The following is a 21,360-nucleotide window of genomic DNA, read 5'->3' as shown; positions in this document are numbered from 1 at the left end:
ATAGCAGTTTGATAGCTAATCCAGTTAAGAGAGAGATGACACAAGTTTTATAAAAAGTTATAAAAAAACTCTGTGAGATATTAAGTTTGCAATTCAGCAGAGCCTGAAAAGTTACAATAAAATTAGAAAACTAATTCGACTTAAGTTCGATAAAGAAGACAAACTTAGAAAACTTTTGCTCACAAAATTGTAACAAGAAAAAATCGCGAACGCACGCGACAACTAATTTCATATTCAGAACAATTTATTCTACGACGCGAAGTAGAACAAATGAGAGACTTTGTTAAGTCTTCTCAGGTATCAAAGTTTCTTGTACACGACACAACTTATTCTTTCCCTGTGGTGATGAACAATTCAACTTCGTAATCGAATTTCGGATGTAATTTTTAGGTCTCCGTGGTCTTCCTGAGACGCGAAAACACAGCATCAACTGCACGCGAGGAAACGTCGAATGACATATGACAAAAGGTGGAAGAACTCCGCCATGGCCTATTCTACTGCAGAACTGCAGAATACAACCGGCTATGACGTATCTCCACACACATCAGGGTCAGCTGTCGATTCCAAAACGCAGCTCCAAACAAAATTCAGCAGTAAAAATTTATCGCCTGGTCGTTAGAAAGAAATTTGAAATCGTGCAGATCCCAAACAAAAACAAAAAAATTAATTCATTCGAGAACTCTGCAGATGTTACAGCGTAACAGCCATTTTACGCTGTGCTCCCTCTATTTGTGCACTTATAAATTATCCGACGCCCGCCCACACATAAACCAAGCGAAATGGCCAAGCCCTATGCCACACGATTTAAAAAAGGTCGATTTGAAACCCTTAACAGTATCGATTCCTTTGCCTGCCAACGCCGAGGATGGACACTTTTTCATACCACAGTGTTCAATCACGTATGGCACTTCGTGAGGAAAGTTCTACCAACCTACTGCCAGAAGGAGTGATTTCACACGTCAAGAATCACATCTCAATACCCAGAAGTCATCGTCATCATCATCCATGTGCAACTTCCGCTTTTGGGGATGAACCACAGTTGCAATCTTCACCTGAAATTGGCAACTGCAGCTTCTGCCGAAACGTCGGAAAGCTTTTAACGATAAATACTGCTTATCCCCGAAAGCCGCACGTGTACACTGAACCCTAAGTCCTTCCTGGTACCCCACGACGTTTGTAAGACGGCGTAGGTAATGGCCCCCCGAGTGCGGACACGAGTTCCTTATAGTTTTTACAGATTAACTTTTTCTTTTAATACCGTTTATCAGAATGGGAGACTGACTGTGGCTTTGCGCTGGCCAACCTCCAAATCGTGGAACATCCGGCTGCAACAGAGTTCTTTAACTTCACACGTCTGTCCGTCCGTCCGTCTGTCCGTCGTGCGCAGAGACGGCGGACCTAGCTCCAGCTTGCAGAAAATGCAAATAAATGTTCGAGGATAACGAGCACACTGCAAATTACAACTGTGCGAGAGAGAAAAATACAGCTCGGAGCATCTGTTAACAGAGCGACACGTGTAACCGCCTTCAGAAGCGACTGGACGCGTCGAACATCCCAACAAGAATTCGTTATCAGCGGGGAAAAAAAGTTTTAAACACGCACAGATTTTATTACGGGCCTGTTAATAATTTGCCTTCGCGAAATGTATTACAGAAGTCGCTTCGGCTGTTCCGAAACGTCCAAAAATTCAACATACATGTAATAGTTCACTTACTAAGAAACTGATACTTTAATACGAGAGATAAGATTATTTTAGCGCGGTAATGTGACTTAAGCCTGTTTAAAAAAAAATCATTACATACTGAAAGGTGTACTCTTTGGAGTACACTGACATTCGAAGGGCGTTCTTCACTCCACACCAAGTAGCGCAGTTTTGTAACTAATTTGTTGCGTGTTTGGTCACAATGCGATCCCGGGTAACTGTTGGAACACATAAGAGATTAGGTTCATGATTAAATTACGAGACGAATAAATTGCGAAAAAACTTGCCATTGCTCACACCGAAGGCTGTTTACCTTCGAAGGCGCTGAAATTCGGGAAAAACCAAACATAGTTTCATAGTTTGTAATTGTCCTTAGGGCTGAAGGTGAAGGCGGCATGTTCGTCCGAAACGTTGGGAGTTTTAATACACGCACGGAAGCTCTTAAGCCTGGGACCTACTCACTTGAGAGTGTTAATGGACGCTCTGGTTGAGAAACACGTGTGTACTCACACGTTAAATTTAGAAGACAAACACGTGGTACAGCACAGCGCAAGAGTTACTTACTTTTCATCCATTTTAATACAAAAATATCGCCGTCGACACGAACACCACCGTTTTTTTTTAAAGCTGACAAGTCCACGCGGTGACGTAGTACAATGAACCATTTATTAACACCGCGGCTGCTTGGAACGTAGACCCCCCCCCCCAAAAAAAAAAAATCAGAGCACAGACCGGAAGGGGGGGGGTAGTACTTCCTGAATTCTCGTCCAGTCATTTGTTTATATTTGACGAATTCGGTTTATTTCGCCTAAAAAAAATTCTGTAATCTGCTAGTTCCGAGATGAAACGACAGCATCACCAACAGATTTAGACCACTGGCAGAGATTCTGCTGTAGCGGTGATGCAAGGAGAAAGCCTACGGAGCATGATTTGAATCCTTATTAAGATGCACACGCTACTAAGAACAAAACCAAATGAATTTTCAGGTCTTATCGCCAGAGCGCACGACAAATGTCACAATATTTTCGAGAAAAAAAATATTAAATTTTAGCGGCAGATTCAAATAATGCTTGCAACCACACACACACACGCTGTCTTCCTGTGCCAATTAAAATGCCTTTTTAAACTCTGAATATAACCACGGCAACGGTCACTAGCCTGCGTGTATCTAAATGCAATCTCTCGACAAGGAGACATTACCCGGTTATCTTAACATAAAACATGCTCGACATATTTACATACAAATTATCATGACGCCTGTTTGCTAGTACAACGCACACAGAACCGCGAACCTCTGGCAAATTCTATTTGCACAAGCCATTTGAAACACTCTCATGCACAGAGCTCCCTCACAAAACACGATCATTGCAAAACATTACGTAGAGTCTGGGATGGAAAAGTCTGTCAACTTCAAAATCTGAAAGATAAGAACGTTTTAAAAATGTGTGGAAATCCACGAGCTTTTTCACCAACGTAGTTAACAATTTTCTCACGAGCCATGCGACTCGCTGGCCACGTACTGGGCACCAAAAGCGTAAGACGGCGTCTGTCTTGTTTCTCTTTAACGTGACAATGCATCTAAAAGGGGACGCAGCTTTCATAGACGAGCAGAAGGAAATTTGTTCCGTGAAACTGAACTTAAGAAAAACTTAACATCATCTGGTCCACGTTCCAAGTAAAACAAAACTTTGGTTAGAATTTCAGTTTATTAAAACAGAGACGGACGATGATATACAACCCTAAAGGGGACGTATACATATTTAGATCAATTACAGAAGACACACACACAACAACAAATTTAAAGGTGAACATTCCATCCATTGCTAGATTTATAATGTACGTATTTCTACGCCCTGGCTGACTGATCAACCAAGTGATGGATACATCAACCGACCAGAACTGAGGTGGAGAGATTAGCAATCCTTCTTCGTACACTGGAAGTCACGGGTTCAGATCTCTGCCTCCAGACAAGCCATATGACTAGAGGTTCTTGTACGTAATTGTAATATTCGGGTAAATTTCGGGATGACATCTCCAATTTACCATCATCGCCACATTCCACATCGTGCATCTTATTTTTTTTTTTTCAACTGCCCTCATCCCAAGGTATTTCCCACCTCAAAATTCGGTATACATTTCTTGTCTCGATCCGAACCGCAAGATTTAACGCGGTTAACCGTTCCTGGCATTCTGATAGGCATCATTTCGTTAACACATCAGCCAAGAAGTGGCTGAAGGAAAACTCTTTGAGGTAATAATTCGATTTCTACGAAGCAAATGGATACAGCATCCACTCTCTCTCTTTCTCTCATGCTCCTTTCTTGAGATTTGAAAGGCGTGGACCTTGATGTGTGGGCTCTTGGGTAACCTACCTTGACCGGAACAAAAGTTAAAGAAACGCTCTAAATCGACAGATGTTTGCGTTTGCGTTATTCTACGACAACGTAACAATTCAGAGTAGACTCAGCCCCTTCGTTCAACAATCATTTTGGTTATACTAGAGCAGAGCCCTCCTTTCGGAGCTCCTCGGGGGGGTTAGTCAAGTTTTTAAACCGCAACCCTCTTGGAGGGGTTGGTTGCGTTTTAAAATCTTGTGTAAGAAACTAAACCAACTCCCCCGAATGGGGGTTAAAACACTTGACTTCGGGGGTTGGTTGCGTTTTAAAATCTTGAGTAAGACACTAAACTAACCCCCCCTTCGGGGGGGGTTAGTTTAGTTTAGTGTCTTACTCAAGATTTTAAAACGCAACCAACCAACCAATGACTTGAGTAAGACACTAAACTAACCCCCCCTTCGGGGGGGGGGGGGGGGGTTAGTTTAGTGTCTTACTCAAGTCATTTGTCAAGTCATTTGTTTACTCGACATTGTTGTGTTCTATTATAACCAACCAATTTGATTGTTGTGTTCTATTATAATATATAATATTGTGTTGGTACAACAATGCCGAGTAAACAAATATAACGTAACATTGTTTGATGACGTCATTTTTTGACTACAAATAGGTTGACGACGACGACAAATCACAAATTTTTATAATAAAAAGATTCCGCTATCTGAAACAGCTTTGGGGCGTTCATTTGGACCTACGACGGTCTGATCATCTTAGCTTGTCCTAACACTTTAAAGTCGAAGTTAATCTAAGTAATAATTTCAAAAGTTCCTTACTCAAAGTAAACGCGAGACTAGTTTGGAAACGTCCGCTATTTGTTCTGAGAATCGTAAGAAAAATGATACGCAGAAGAGAGAAGCATTTAACCATAACAGGACACGGATAAAGGTTAGTTTTGCGTCGCTACGCACTGACAATGCTTCAGTAGGAAGTCAAAACCCACCGAAGTTTGCACATAGAACGACTTCAAAGAAAACCAATGACGAGTCAAGACATCTGAATTTTACTTGAACGCAGAAACGCGTTTAGAATTAAAGCAAGGACGAGGAGTGACAGGAATTCGAGAGAACAAGTTCGCATTATAGTCCATTTTTTTCTTACATTCCGGCATTTAACGACACTGAATTACCAGCTGAGAATAAATCCCGCTGTCTGTTTTAAGAGACTCTCAAATCTACAAGCAGATGAGCGGAAATGCGCTTACCTATTCTTATCGAGCATTCTATCTGCCACGGACGGAGAGCGCAAAAGAGAGAAGACAACGCGTGGGAGAGTGGATGAGGATGTAACAGAGAGATCTTGATAACGATAGCAAAAAAAAAAAAGAGGACTGACTGCTAGCAAGTCACGACACAAGGCAAATGCAAAGAAACAATTTAAAACAACAGAAAAGTATAAAAAAGGAGAGACGCAAAGTTGTTTTGGAATTTATCCGCTGGAGAGATGCCAGTCATCTCCGAGTTTGGGGGAGGGGAGGGGGCGCCTAACACAATGCTGCGTGCAAACGAGCCACGTGACTAATCGCAAGTCATTGCGATACGCCACTGCCACTCTAAACCCACCCTCCAATGTCAGGGGGTTTCTATAGCCTTTCAACGTGGTAAGAGATACTTCGACGTACAGCGGGCTACACGCTTCGCCATTGTTCAGAGACAGTAAGTAGGTCCACGGTAAAACCCAATTTAACATCATTCCACAGTGCTGTTGTGCTGCCGATACATGCGACGTTTCGGGAGATTTCATCGATGTCACATTTCTGTCGGGATCGCTGACCATTAAAAAGGCTTTCAATTCGACCCATCCGATCGATACCGACCAACTCCTTGGAGGTTAAACCTCCAGGAAGTGACAGTGATTAAAAACTTCTCGCCTTTTATGTAACCCGGAAGTTCACAACAGGCCGCTTCTGGTGCTTATCGTGAGACGCATGCATCAGGCCTATTCTACCATCTACGTCTCAGTCGTTCGAGTAATCGTTTTCCCCTGCCTAAAATTATCTCGTGCTACATTCCCTGCCTACATCACCGAACTGCCAGTAACTCCCCAAATATTAGACAGAAGAGCGTCACCACGAAACCCACCATTCGCTGTACACGGGAGGAGAATCAGCTCCCTAAACGTCGTCTATATTAAGCAGAATCTCGCGCCAGCTTGTAAACAGCGCCCAGTGAATCAGTAATTACCACACACACGCGTCTTTTAAGACGAGTTACGTCATCGTCTGACAATTTCATTTCCCAATACTGTGAAGGTATTAAGTCTGAAGATGGCGGTCTAATGAGTTCCTGCGCCGTGTAGCCTGGTAGAAGTCCACCGACGTTTCGGAGGTGCCCTGATGATGGAGGCTGCAAGGAACACTGAAACGTCGGTAAACTTCTTCTCTGTTTCGGGTCTGATCAGTCTTGTTCAAGGTGAACAGAAGGACATCTGTGCTTCGGGGGGGGGGGGGGGGGGGGGCTATCCTTTCTGTCCGCCGAAGCTGTGAGCAAGTATCCAGAGATTATCAGCGACCTATTTCATTCCACATCGATCGCCAGATATCTATCAAATTTGGACTACCAAAACCTCCCTTATCTATGAGGGGTGGAATTAAATGTCGGAGTGTGAAACCGTGTCTCATCAGTGGCAGAGATTTAGAATGCGAGGATGCAGGGAGCTTTACCTCCATCCATTCATCCTCCTCCTCGTCTGGGTGCTTAGGTACGCGTGAATCATCATTATCATCGTCATTGCACCAGACGGTGTAAACGGAGGGCAAGTGTAGAGAAAAGTGACGAAGCTCGTTCTATTACGATCAAAGCAAAAGTGACGCTGGACGCGTTGAAGTCCCTCACTTTGAGTTACCGGCCACAGGACGGGACCACGAACACTCGAAACACAAGGCACAGTCAACTTTCGTGTTTGCTCACCGGAAAACTTTCCACGAGTTTCACAACGGAAACTAGTCCACTAGGGGGTGTTCAGCAGAGGTCTGCCCACCCGTAACAACCCCCTCCCCACAAACCCGTTAAAAACTTTTATTAATTCTGTACATATATGCAGATGGTCACGTGCAGACTCCCGATTTTGGAACCCAGTCCACAAGATCTGCAAATGATACTTCATTACACTCTCAGAGCATTAATTGTTGGGATGCCACACGAAGATCTTTCAACTTAATTTCGTTTCGTAATATTTACCAGAATTGTCAAAATATCTTTGTTTTCAGTTTTAAAGCCACGCCCCTTTCCTCATCCGAATAATTTTTCTTCCGATCGCAATGGAAATACTTCACATCCGGTTGATGAAATTTCCTGAAAGCATAATTCAAAATTCCTGGCTTTCAACTTTAATCCGTTTTCCCGAAGACAGAGGTAAAGTTGTCTGTCCGTGGTACTTATTTACCCTCCACGTCATAACTTCCGAACTATACGGAGGGGAGCGGTTAGCTTCGTGCTCCGGCCGATTTTAACTCCGGTGCCCACTGCAACGGAAGCTGGGTGGACCACGGAATCGACCTGGACGTTGTCACGAAGAGAAAACTCCGCCCAGGTTGTAACCAGAGCTGGAACGTTACACCAAGATTCTTCTTTGTTTTGTGTGAAAAATACTGAAGTTCTGAGGTAAAATAATGAGTTTCGAATTGCAACTGAAAGACTTGGAGATGGCATGGGGAGGTCAATTCAATAACACAAAACTTTTTTTCCTCTAAAAAAGGAAGGAAGAAAAAGTACCGCTCGTAGCATTATGTAACTACGCAGACAATACACATCCATTTATCACTGCAGAGAGAAACACAAAATCGTGCATCCTTGTGAAAAGTAGCACCACCTTGTTCTGCAGATGGCGACAGAAAGGCAGGATCCATAAACCCAGAGGAGGAGGGACTTCTGTCCCTAGACAGACAGACAGACTGAACGTGGGGTCGTGGTTCAGGTTCTCAAGGCGACGAGTGTTAAGATGGCTGTCTACCGGGATGTTGCGCTGACCGACGTTTCCGAGATGCTCACTCGACTCCACAAGCAACCACCAGGTGGTTCGCAGTTACCACCGTGCTTCAAAAGGTTTACGTCACACCGCATAGCCTGGAACGAGAGGATGACGCTAAAGATGAAATCCCGTTCGTTCATTTCGGAGGGACGTGCAGAATAACCGACATCGAGAGGAGACAGGGGCAGCAACAGAAGAACGAGAAAACTGCAAAGACAATAATTCCCTAGTGGTCCATGAAGCCAGGCGTGGCAGCCAGAAAATAGTACAAAAGTATGCTGGAGCCAGGCAAGACGTGACCTCAGTCTGAAATCCGCCTTCCAAACACCGTTTCTTGGGGCGCTCTGAGTGGGTTCTTCGCAGCGGCGATCACAACATTCCACCGCAAGAAGCTGAATTCAAGTTTAAATAACCTCGAGAAACTCTGCAAGTCATGTTTACCGGATGCAGAAGCGCGTACATACTACGAAGAAGTTTGCAACTACAGACCTGAAGGAAAGCGGAAATCGGGAAGACCACGAATGAGATGGTTTGAAAGTGTTCTTTTTTGTAACCTCGGAAGAATAATAATGAGAAATTTCGTTTATTTTATGTTTTCCATACGGAACTACGTTTATCTGCTATACAAAGCATTAAAACCGTTTCAACTGGTTAGGTTATATCTGAGAACACAGGCGCCTCGTAAAACTCTCTGCAGTGCTGCCAACATCACCTTCACTCGGTGCAAGCCATTCCCACGAAGTAGATTAAATGATGACCTAGTCACACCCCTTTTCAGAATCATCAATTTTAACGCATCACCAGACAACACTTTTTGATTTATAGATTGTGTGCACTGACTGAAGACCTCAATCTGACACTGGAGCATGACAGGAGGAGCTTAAAGAGATAATGATCACCACCTACACGTATTTCATATAAAACCAATGGTATCAGCACGAATTACAACTTTTGTGGAATTTAGAGCTGTGTGACGTAAAACACACTTCTTCTGGTGGTACACGATACAACTACGTATCATTCACGATAAAAATAAAATCTAGAATCAACGGATTCACCTTTTGCCACAGAAACATGAATACGCCCGGCGAAGCCTTGGAAATTCTGTCAGTAGAATTGCTATTGGTGACGATTAAAAACTTGAGAATGGAGTTATAAATACACGTGTGTTGGAGTAAAAGAAAAAAATCAGCTGCCTTTCTGAACTAATACGATATCATGCAGCAGCGCGGCTGAACGTTTCTGCGAAAAAGCAGTTTCAGATACCACACACCACATCAATGGTTTACTCCAACAAAGCCAGCAGCCAGCTTCCAGTACCCTGAATAAGAGAACTCACCATTCACTTCACGTGCAAAAATCTAAAACCAACTCCACAGAACAGAGTCCTTGTTGATAAGCTGATAGTCCTTCAGACAGTCAAGACATTGAAAACCTTTTACGAAACTCAAAGATCCATTACCGTGTTCACAAAAGCCCGCCACCGGCACGAACCCACTCCACACCCTATTTCACTAAAATCCGTTTTAATATTATCCTCCCGGTGGTTTGTTGCCTTCAGGCTTTCCGAACAAAGTTCTAAGCGCACTAGTCATCTCCCCCATGACCCATCTGCCTCAGAATTCAAACTACGGAGCTCCCGAGTTCCTGTAATTTCCTCCAGCCTCCCTCCCGTCGCTTTATCGTCCCTCGGCCCAAATATTCTCAACACATCGCCTTACGTATAGGCTAACTCTGTTACATTGCAATGGATGGACAAATTCACTCATCATACAGTCAAGGTGACGGGAGTGCTACATTTCCAATTACATTGCAGATCGGCACCTGGCTTAACTTTCGGTAACTCGACAGTATACCAGGCTTGCTTGGAAAAAAGCAACTTTTGAAATCGACCATCTAACGCCCCGTGCCACCTGCTTTAAGAATAAAAAAACTATGCATTTTCTATTTATGTTTTCGTATGACTCTGTTCGAAAAACGATCGACATTTAACATTTAAGAACTCAGTCCGTACCGAAAAGAGAACACAACTCTTCACCATTACAAAAATCAAATGGTTGACGGCGTCTAAGGAAATAATCGCTGTTTATTGCGAAAATCACACATACTTGCTAGCAGCAAAACAGTAATTTGCATAAACTATTTCACACCACTGAAAAAGATAACCGAAAAAAAAAGGATCCGAGTGTGTCAGGTCAGTGTTAAGTTATGCGAATCGCAATTTCGAGAAGATTCATATTAATATTAGATCGCATTGGCGCTTATCAAGGACACAACTGCCCTGCAAATGGTGGTTACGAGGCCATTCGGGTATAATATTAAAAGATATTTGCGGTGACGTGCATTGCATTGAACAGGGCCCCGAAGGAAGGGTTCTGTAATGGCAATGATGAAACACCTTGACAATCGGGTGACTGCACATTGCTCAAGTAGGCAGCCATTCTTCAAAGGCCACAAGGTTAAAGGCAGCGAAGACATTTTCGTCTTCAGGAGGTATGGAGGGGGGGTGGGGGGATCCTTCTAAACCCACTGCGCATGAGCGGCAGGAAGTATGCCTGAACGGAATGCAGTGTTACATTACTGAACCTTAGCTAAAGCCACGCAAAAAGAGAGCAAGCTTCCTTTGAAGGAAGAAGTATAAATTAAAATGACAGTAAAAGTTGAAGGAAAAGAAACTTTAATGGATCGAGTGCATGCGTTCCGGACGGCGGGAGACCCGTCTGAGGTCGAAGTCCTAAACAGAGGTCAAAGGAATAAGACAAAGCACGCACGCAGTGTAGGTCAGGAAGACGTCAATCAACGCGACTCACGGGGGAAGAACTCTCTGTCCCTCGGCGCCGGTCGGTCAGTAATCAGAAGTTCTGATTTGCTGCGGCGAGCATAATAGCCAGAAAGAGCGATGCATCAAGTGGTGAGGTTTAAAAATGCGTGGAGATTCACTTCCACGCCGCGTACATACCGTCGTAATCTTTAGAGTTTAGTGACACATTTCGAGGGCCAACTAACAAGCGAATTCGATAAAATTTGGCATGAAAGGTTCAAAGAAGGACATATCATTATACGATAATGTTTAGTCACAAACGGTGCCTCGTCATGAGGATTTAAAAACGTGTCATTTGCATAAATTATTCAAAATGCAATTCACACGTAACCCTCCAAGCGTCTAAGTTCTTCTTCACTAAGCTACAAAGCTGCTAAAAGCGATACGTACTGCCATGTATATCGACGGCATTAGCGGAAGCGTCCCTTGACATCAGCAAGTATTGTGTGTGGGCGGTACAATATTGCAACGAACGTACGTACGCGGGCCGCGGGATGCGAACACCTGGTCTAGACTTCAGGACGGGACAGAGAATCATAAAAAAGTAGCGCGTTCTTTTATCGCTGACATAAAGAAAGGAATAAAATGACAAATATTAACCATTTCGATACGGCGTAAATATTATTAGTCGTGCCAGATCTAGACACGCTAAATGAAAAGACAAGGAAAATGTTAAAAATTAAGGTCACGTTTATAAAGACGGAAAGCAATGTAAGTGGTTTCTATGGTCTACGAACAACGATTCAAAGAATCCAGCTGGCGGTGGGCCAAACATTCACAAAACTGCGTAGTCACAAATTGATCGGCAGTGCATCAACTAGGCCACGTCCCCCCTCCCCCTAACCATTAGTTTCTGGAATGGTAGCCAAGTTCTCTGGGGGCGGAGGACCATCGATCTGGTCATTTCGAGTGCTACGACCCCTCCTCCACACACACACAGAGCGACCCAGACTTCGCTCGTTGGTAAAATATGCAGCGAATCAGTTCAGATTATCTCGAAACCAAGCTGAATGCTACGCGCGGTCACTTTTAACCAACCAAGTCAGTCCATCGGGGCTGAGTCTTTGTTGAAGGTCGTTCAGCTGGTTAAGAAATTAACCGCGTTATCAAAACCCAAGCCCACCGATGCATTCTATCTCCATCCCGCTTAATCCACTCCAAATCCTCCAACCCTGACCCTTTTTCACGCATCTTAATATTATCATCCAATCCGCGCTTAGTACTCCCAAACAATACGATCCTCAGTGCCCAATTTTTTGTATTTTAATCTTACTTCCTGTTTCCATCTTTTAAAGATTCTCCCTAAGTGGTCTTTTCCAGCGAGAAGAAAGAGCCATCGACATCTGGACTGGTACAATAATTGCTACCTGCAGACTTACGTAAAAAAACTTAGACAAAGCTAACAAAACGACAAATGTCCCCCATTACAGTCGGAAAACACTTGGTACAAACTTAATGCATTACAACAAATACCGCATACTTGAACGAACGCACTGTCAAGGTTATTGACATCTGTCATGCCGATAAGACTGCTTTCTGTGAGACTGACAAGAAGGTTTAATGAGGTCCGAAGCACCATCTTTCCTCCTTCCTCCTTCACCCCACTTCCACACCCCCGCAAGTCTCAAGATTACAGTCGCGGACTGTATATAAAGTCGCAAATTTGATTTTCCAACACCAGAACTTCTGAAAGTAAAATGTACAAATCGGTGTTTTCCTGTCTGTTACTGCAGCCTTCTCACACGACTCACAAGCTCAACTTCTCGGGCAACAACTTCTTCAGCAACTGACGCCTCAATGTGCCCAAATTGCGTATTCATAGATTTCGTAAACAGCGATTATTTCCTTAAACAGCGTCAACCAGTCGACCTCCGTAATGGTGAAGTGAAGTGTTTTCTTCGCGGTACGGACTGAATTCTTAAATGTTATTATGACGAGCTCAGCTTCAAAGGGTTAGAGCATAACAGTAATAGTCCATGGCGTAACAGCCCTCTGAGAGCCATAACACTGAAATAATTTCGAAGCCTTAATGACGAACTAAGTGACACGTTCTTATTCGTGTACAGTCCCCAATCTAATGTTGGAAGCCACAACTGACATCGGGGAACTTCCATTCGGCTTTCGGTCTCAAATCACTGCAGGCTCGTACGAAGAGGCCAGGGTCAACAGTTCAATTTGTTAAAAAAAAAAAATTAGCGACAGCAGACTTTACACCTCCCCCCACCCTCCGCGCAAATAAGAAATTAAAGAAATAAACGACTTGCTGTTGTATTAAAGAAACATTAAGCAGTCATGATGACAGTAATAGTGGGTTTTTAAAATCCCTTTTTTCCTGGAAAATCGTCTGAATTCAGGTTCATATACTCTCGACTTCCAATTCTAGCATGGACGTTTCCATGATATTTTAATACCAAAACGATTGCGCGGAGAAACTGGGAAACGATGCCGGGCGAAGTTCAACCGAGCATTTCCACAAATACAAATCAGCACTTACCTTTGTCGACAGGTATATTAGTTGCGGGTGTAGCAACCGCTTCTGTCGCCGGAGGAGGTTGTTCACAGGTCGCCGGAAGCTTTCCGGTACGGAGTTTCCGGCTCACCGGAGCCGCTCCGGTGTTGGCACCACAGCCTGCAGGCCCACCACTTGGTGTCACGCACGTACCACGGCCCACTCGCGACTGCAAAAAACAGGACGAGGAAACCTTAACTGGCAATAAAAAAAACTGTCGTACTTCAGCGATCAAAAAATCCGCATTTTTGTATTTGTGGGTTTCGCGTGATTCTCGCTGTAAATAGCTGACGTTTCATTAAATAGCATCAAACAACAGATCGTCGTCATGCAGACGTGCTAATCAAATATCATCAGTCTACAACTGAAAGTTTTAAATACTATTTTCAGTAATTCAGCAGAAATATTTTCCACTAATACGTATAGAGGTTTTTACGTATCGAGCTACAAGTCCACAATACTGGTTTATATGACGTCACAAGATCACACATGATACACACAGAGCAGAGTAAACATAAGAGAACTAGTTCTTGAACAACCAAACAGTTGGTTTTTTTTTTTGCGGTAAACAAATATGACGGGCAATTAGTCTTCATCAATCACCAGTGAAGATAAATTTAGCTGGCAAACTTCCGGATAACGCCTTTATGCAAACTCACGGCGGAGTGAGAATCAGACACGTCACCAGAGACAGCACATTGCCCGCGTTCACGAAGAGACGTCTTGTGAGGCTGTTTCGGCTACCGTGTGATCGCCGACGAACCGAACTCCTACACCCACAGGAACGAACATCCTTGAACATTTAGAGCAGTCACGACCAAAGGGGAAAAGTACCTCTGGGCTTTTCTCCCACTCAGGGCTTCGGAATGAAAGTGCAGAGAACACACATTTCAGCGTAACAGCAGCGTGGGCACAATATTAAATGAACAGTGGTAACAGTACGTACCACCTGCTTCAAAATCAAAACATTCTTAATCTTGCCCTCAGCGTGTCTGAATGGGATTCGTAGGATTTTCAGAATAAACAGCGGTTATTTCCCTAAACGACATTAACCAACTGATCGTTGTCACGGAGACGCATTGCGTTTAGTCTGAGGGAAGAGGTGAATTTTTAAACAAAATTTAGACCATCTCTGCAAAGCCTACGTCAAATTCTAAGGTTGCAGAAAACACTGTCAGAAATTTTCTGTTAAAACTAATCGCTGACTCCGTCGGTAAGAAAAACAAATCACAGTAGACCGGCTCATTCGTCAATTTTTAAATCTGGCAAAGCAGCTGGACCCGATAACAAAGACGATATTATCTTCAAACATCTGCCTCTATCGGGCCTTAAATTCATTGCCACAATTTATGAACGCGTCAACAACAAATAATTACTTTCGGTCCAAGTGGAAAATTGCCAGAAAAATTTCCCAAACGGGGACGCGGATCACGTAACACAAATTCCGGTGAAGCATCTCCCAGGTCCACCCACTTCTCTCTCTCTCACACACACACGTCTGCATGTAGGTCAAATGCTGTAAAGCTCCGGGCATCAGAACACGCGCTGCATTTGGAGTAAATACCGACACGTGGCGAATGAATGAGTGTCACAAGTAGCATTGTACGGGCTCATGCTATAGGTATCTCGTATCACTCCTCCACGTTCTTCCAGTTTGGTGTTCGTAGTTTCCGAACGCACCCTTTAATATTCTCGTCATTCATTTACACAAACAGTACAGACGGCAACTGGGGGGCGATCAGCCATAAGAGATCGAAGGTAGTCTTCAGAAATGGAGACAGGATGTACCTCCGAAACTGGTACCTACCTTCAAGACCACCAAAATGGCGAACTTTCGACATCTTCACCACTGCGAGAACCTAAAATCCCATGCCTAGTTCTTATTCTCACGACACTCAGAGACACCTTCGCTCACTTGCCTAAGTTCTGCACAATACGAATCCAGTCCGTACCGCGAAGAGAACACAACGCTCCACCATTACAAAGTTCAACTTGTTAACGCTGTTTAAGGAAATAATCGTCCATTCTCAGAAAGAGTGTGTTGGTAAAGTGCACAGCTGCTGATTAGTTACACCTAAGGGCTTTAAAGGGTTAATTGTGAACTGAGTACAATGTGGACTTTAACTGGCCTTCATGACGACGGGACGAACAGTGTGACAAGGCGTAAGGATTCTTAAACTTGAAGTGAGAATTTATGAGACCTTCCTTACTTAAGTGATTCCATCTATACAAAGCAGTGAAGTGAACATAATTACGTAACGCACGGGCACATTTTGCTGTAATTTTCGCCAGTACAAGTTCTCACCTCATGAAAGTTAATGGAGATGAATTCAAGGTTGTCATTCGTGCGAGATCAAGGCGCATGGATTATTCAATAAATATTTGCAGACGAGCTGGCATTTAACCTCTGTACCAAATTACAGACAGTTACGGTTGAATCGGTAGTTTTGATTATTCATACTTCAGAGGTCCCAGGTTCAAACCTACGCCGTTCCAAAGTCCCACTGTGAGTCAGAATTCTTGGTTCAAAATAAGCAAGAGGTGAAAGTATTAATGCAACAATAAGACGAAGAAGTTATAAACGAGAAGTAGGTCACAATTAATTCACCAGTTTCAAAACAGCTTTAAATGAACTGCATCGATAAAGTCAGGTCGTAAATTTTTATATAAACTTTTGAAGCTTTGCATCGTCAGAACCGATAGAACGGCCGAACAAAGTGAACTGGAAAGCAGGGCACGAGATGCAGTTCTAAGCCCGGGAAATTGAGTGAAAGTCTGAAAAAAACAAAAACAAAACAAGAACACATCGTCTTCCTAGAAGTCAGTGGCCTATCTAGAATTTAGATGGCTTCTGTTTTGAGGAAACTACGTCGTTACGAACCTTCTATGTTGGTGGTAAAAATGACGGTCTCTGGTTACCATAAACGTAATGGACAATTATCCCGACCTAAAAACGGGAATTACTCGTACTTTCGTCACTCAGAATCCAGAAGACATGGTTAAACTATAAACTTCTGGAGCTTCCTGAGATGGCAGTTTCTTCTTAAATAAAATCCGGCCGGATCCTGAGGCACACAATAACCAATATTTAATTATAATAAATATCAGCATTTCCAACACGAAATTCACTTCCCGGTTTAAGGAACTGCAGATCCACAGTGTTTCTTCTCAAGTCATAATAACTGTCCTCATCCTGAAGATGGAAGCTAAACGCTCGAATTACTCTCCTCAGCACCTTCTGCTCAAAAGCCCTCGCCCACGCTGGAGCTCAATCAAAGTTTGGCGTTCCGAGGTAATGGAACAAGATTTCGGAACAAGGCAGAGTAATGAGGGGTACAGTACCCACAATTCAACGGGTCAATGCACAGCGTAGCTGAGTTATGAATGGGTCCTCTTTTGACCTCAGGCAACACCGTAATTATCCAACCAGAAGATGAAAGGCGGAACAAGCGCTGTTATGAATATGAACTTTCCTAAATGACGTCCAATACCAAACACGCCCTTCGGATATTACAGCATCGACCAACCGGCATTTGCCCGTCACAGAGACATTTCAATTTGCACACACACACACAGCGTTTAAATGATAGGCTGTCCATTCAGGGGGAAATCAATAGGGTTTAGGGGTAAGGGGTTTAATAAACAAAAATGGAAGTCGCATGACGTACGTGAACAGAGGTAGGATTCTAGCGTTCCATACCTTTTCCCGGAAGTGGACGCATTATCAGCTGTTTGTTTGTCAATGTGTGTTAAGGAAACACCGGGTAATTTCACAGCCAGACACGAAGGACGTAAATTGTACGATACAAGTCTTTCACATTTATCTAAAACATTTTGACACGGTAAAATACAACGGAAAAAAGTCGAAACAGAGAAAAAACTGTTTGTGCATTGTGCCCATTGGCTTACGAACAGATAAACATCAAGGGCAGTTGAAAACTTGTCTGGAAAACGCGATGCAAAACTTTCCACTCCTGTCGGACGTCCGTCGTCCACTGTCAAAATGATTTCAGAGTGCAGCAGGCATGAGTGTCCCCAAGATATGGTATCATAACCCGTCGCATGCAGAAGTTCATCTTGTTGCAGCCCCAACCCGACAAGAAACCTGGCCGAGCTGTCGAGCAAGCAGGAAGGGGTGAATATCTGGACCGACATTCTCACCCCATCCAACATAAATCAACCCCAACACGGCATTTAATGCTCGGTGCAACCCCCCCACAGATAAGGGTAATCAACGACAGGCAAAGTGAGAAGCTTCAGTCACAAGTCACTTAACTAATCAACTGACAGGTCGAAATGACCGACTGTGGTCGCGGATTGGAAGTTGCAAATGGCAGACGGAACCAGCCGCGACGAATCCGCAAGATTAGGAAAGCAAAGAGAACTGAAAATGGGAAAATAAATTCTCCAAACCAACCATCACATTAACCAAGTGAGACCGGAGATCGTCTAAATAATATTTAGGAATTCAGTCCGAACCGCGAAGAAAACACTACACTTCACCATTGCGAAAATCAGCTGGTTAACCCTTTGAAGCCGAAGCTCGTCTAAATAATATTTAGGAATTCAGTCCGTACCGCGAAGAAAACACTTCACTTAACCATTACAAAGATCAACCGCTTAACGCTGTTTAAGGAAATAATCGCTGTTTACAGTGAGAATCATCAGAGACGCATAAATACAAAACGAGGTTATTAATTGTTAAAGCTTGTGCGACAAGGCCTTAAAAGGGTTACGGATTTCTAAAACTGTAGTTAGTTTTATGAGGATACTCGACAAAGTTAACTTCACGATCAATAAACAGGCGATGAGGATGTTAAGTTTGTTTTAACTTCGTAATTAATTAAATTCCCTGCGAAAGTTTGTCCCCCCCCCCCCCCCGGCTGGATACACAGACGGACAGAACGGAAGTCTCGCAATGTAATTGGACCATCCGGTTAGTGCGGGTCACCTAGCGAGACAGGCGACGGCCACACCAACCACTGAATTAAAAGTTTTCGTCCAAATTGACAAACGTCCCCCCCCCCCGTGCCCCTCGTGTACGTGTAATGTCGAGAGTTTCACCGTGGAAATGAGGGGTTGGCGAGAGGCGGGGAAGTAAACATGGAGTTGATTTTGCATGTAAGGGGTAAACCTGAAAGCTGAGAGTCAGAGATGAAAGATCACTGTAACAGGCAGCTGATTAGTTCGGAGGACATTTCGTGGAAAAAATTTCAAAGTTCTAATATCTACGGTAACAGAATTAGTTCCACCCAACAGCACAGTTAATAAATAGTTCAAAACGCCATCATGAAGAAATGAAAATTAATGTCACAACACGTGAACATGTACCTTTTAAAAGACCGGTAACAATTTACAGTTCCTAACAATTATGCCTTTATAACGAGCTCCATGGAGCAGAGCCCCTCTTGAAGAGCTGATAGTAGCTCATCTAGTCACGAAATATCCCGCGTATTATGAGAAATCTAGTCCACATACATGCATTTTAATATTATCCTCCAATCAACGCTTAGATCTTCAAAACGATCCCTTATATTCAATTTTATCGACTATGTATGTGATGTATGCATTTTTCATCTCCCCTATGCGTGCTACATGGCACGTTCATCTCATTCTATCTCATCCTGCCTGATTCCTTACAGCGTAATATTCTCCTCGTTTTTATGGCTTCGTGCCTGTGCTCTCCTGAACCGCTGCAGTCCAGCATCTCATAGGAATTTACGAAATATGGCGGACGATATCTGACAGCTTCTACAAAGAGTATGGCCTTCTGGCCTTACGAAATTCGCGTTGTCAAAGTTCAGACCGCAAAATGATTTACGGCAATTACCTCTCTGTACGATGTCACATTCCCATGAGATAAACTACAAAAACTTAAGATTTTTTTATTTTTCGAGACAAGAAATCGAGGATTTATATTAACAAAATGGCTGGAAAGTCTGAAGGGAAAAGTATCACTAGGAATACCTAGTCGTAAATTGGAGGATAATATTAAGAGAGATCTCTGAGAAATAGCGTTTGGGTATGTGAGTTGTAACCGAACCCCACTGATATTCTTTTCAGCTAGCTTCGGTCAGCAGAAACACGAGGTCCTCTGAAGGACACTGGGATGCATTCAACGTGACTTTTTCTGTAACAGCTACACGGAGACTCCGACATCTTAAACAGCAACTGTTTACATATAGCACGGGTGTGGTGGGAACCAAAACACCTCCACCGAAAATCCCACTGACCTTCAAAAATTCTTCAGGACAGGGGTCGAACGCTGGCCTTGTAATCCTGGGGTCTCGAGTTCGAATTTATAACTTGTGTTGGGCAAGGCCGTGGTCTAGGCAACACGGAGTTTTCCTCCGTGGCATCCCAACAATTACTCCATTCACACACAGAAGAAGGCAATGGCAAACCACTTCTGGATCATCTGCCAAGAACGTATATGAACAGGTCCCAGTCCGAGAAAAGGATGGAAGGATCCTGTTCATATGGACCTGTCGTCACACAGAACACTAAATAATATTAAGATGAGGTGGTCTAGCGGTTAGAACGCTGGCCTTGTAATCCTGGGGTCTCCGGTTCGATTCCCGGCGGTGCCCGAATTTATAACTTGTGTTGGGCAAGGCCGTGGTCTAGGCAACACGGAGTTTTCCTCCGTGGCATCCCAACAATTACTCCATTCACACACAGAAGAAGGCAATGGCAAACCACTTCTGGATCATCTGCCAAGAACGTATATGAACAGGTCCCAGTCCGAGAAAAGGATGGAAGGATCCTGTTCATATGGACCTGTCGTCAGACAGAACACTAAATAAAATAAATAAATATCTGAATCTGCAGTCCGTACTGGAACAAGCACATATGTGCTGTTTGTGTGTTGTCAACACGAAACTCTGGTAGGTGGACCACGGCAAAGCAGCAGAGAGACCAGGTTTTATGTTCCACGTGCAAGGCAATCAGAAATGCCACGGAAGAAACATCGGAAAACGGAGAAGCACTCAGCTCATTCACTCTTACCTGTTTACTCCAGCGCGTACATAAGACAGAACCTCGTAGTCATATCCCGTCAAACACAAGGAATGCGTTCTTAGAACCAACATTACCCTCTAGTACCGAGGTTAAGAATGTGTGGCCCTACACCTCCACTCCCGCTGACACCTCATGGCGTGATGCGTGATTGAATGAACACAGGAATAACTTCACTTACCAAGCAAACAGCGTGTTCGTAATTAATATTCCTCAAGGTTGGTATCTGACGCAAAGAAGAAACTCATTAAATTAGACGAGAATGACGTGGGAGGAGGAGGCCTCATGTCAATACAGGCACGGCAGGCAACTCGACTTGTTTCCATGGAAACCCGACTGACTAACGTAGCGGGCGTGAGTCTACATTGATTGAAATATTAAAGGTTTAACTGGGGACGACGGAGTACAAGGGCGTGGTGACACGTGGGAAAAATATGCAAACATTACGAAGGTCACAGGAAGATGCAATTCTTCTACCATCATTTACCAGATACAGTACACATCCTGTAATCTCTTTAAACGAGCAATAACCTCTGAAATATGAGATATACGCCCTACTTTAACGGAAGGCAAATAAAATATGTTGGATTATGCATCACGCATATCGTACGCTTTTGACGAAAAATCTAAACCTACAAGACTGCTCTGGGGTCCATTCAATTATGAGACTCTTTCGTCGAAGTTTAGAGAATTATATATTTTTAAAGTACCTCAACGCGGTCGTATGATATTAGAATTATTGCATTCCCTTCATAAATAATGTTCGTCTATCTACGACTTTACTCAAGCGACAGTTACGCTCATATTTGCAACTCAGATTCAGAAATTAGCGCCTCTGTTCACAAAAATGTTTATGTAACACAGTTTCCATTCCCTTGGAAAACAATTACGGAAAGATACAGGAGTCGACTGGAGAATATTATTAAAATAAATATAAAGAAGACCGGATACA

The 21,360-nt window shown here is 43.5% G+C and overlaps 1 protein-coding gene across 1 annotated transcript in view; it reads right to left on the bottom strand.

Moving 5' to 3' along the window:
* Kdm3 (Lysine demethylase 3) overlaps positions 1-21,360 on the bottom strand; it is a 174,020-nt gene that overhangs the window by 97,836 nt on the left and 54,824 nt on the right. The window contains exon 7 of the mRNA XM_087344787.1: positions 13,377-13,560. Within this exon, the coding sequence (XP_087200913.1) occupies positions 13,377-13,560 (184 nt within the window). The remainder of the gene's footprint in view (positions 1-13,376; positions 13,561-21,360) is intronic.

The sequence above is a fragment of the Zootermopsis nevadensis genome, unplaced genomic scaffold (genome assembly GCF_977971745.1).
Source record: "Zootermopsis nevadensis isolate Lab colony 2312 unplaced genomic scaffold, Znev_1.0 Znev_ptg000008l, whole genome shotgun sequence".
Lineage (NCBI taxonomy): Eukaryota > Metazoa > Arthropoda > Insecta > Blattodea > Termopsidae > Zootermopsis > Zootermopsis nevadensis.
Note: the sequence above shows the minus strand (reverse complement) of the source record. Positions and strands in the feature narration are given on the sequence as shown.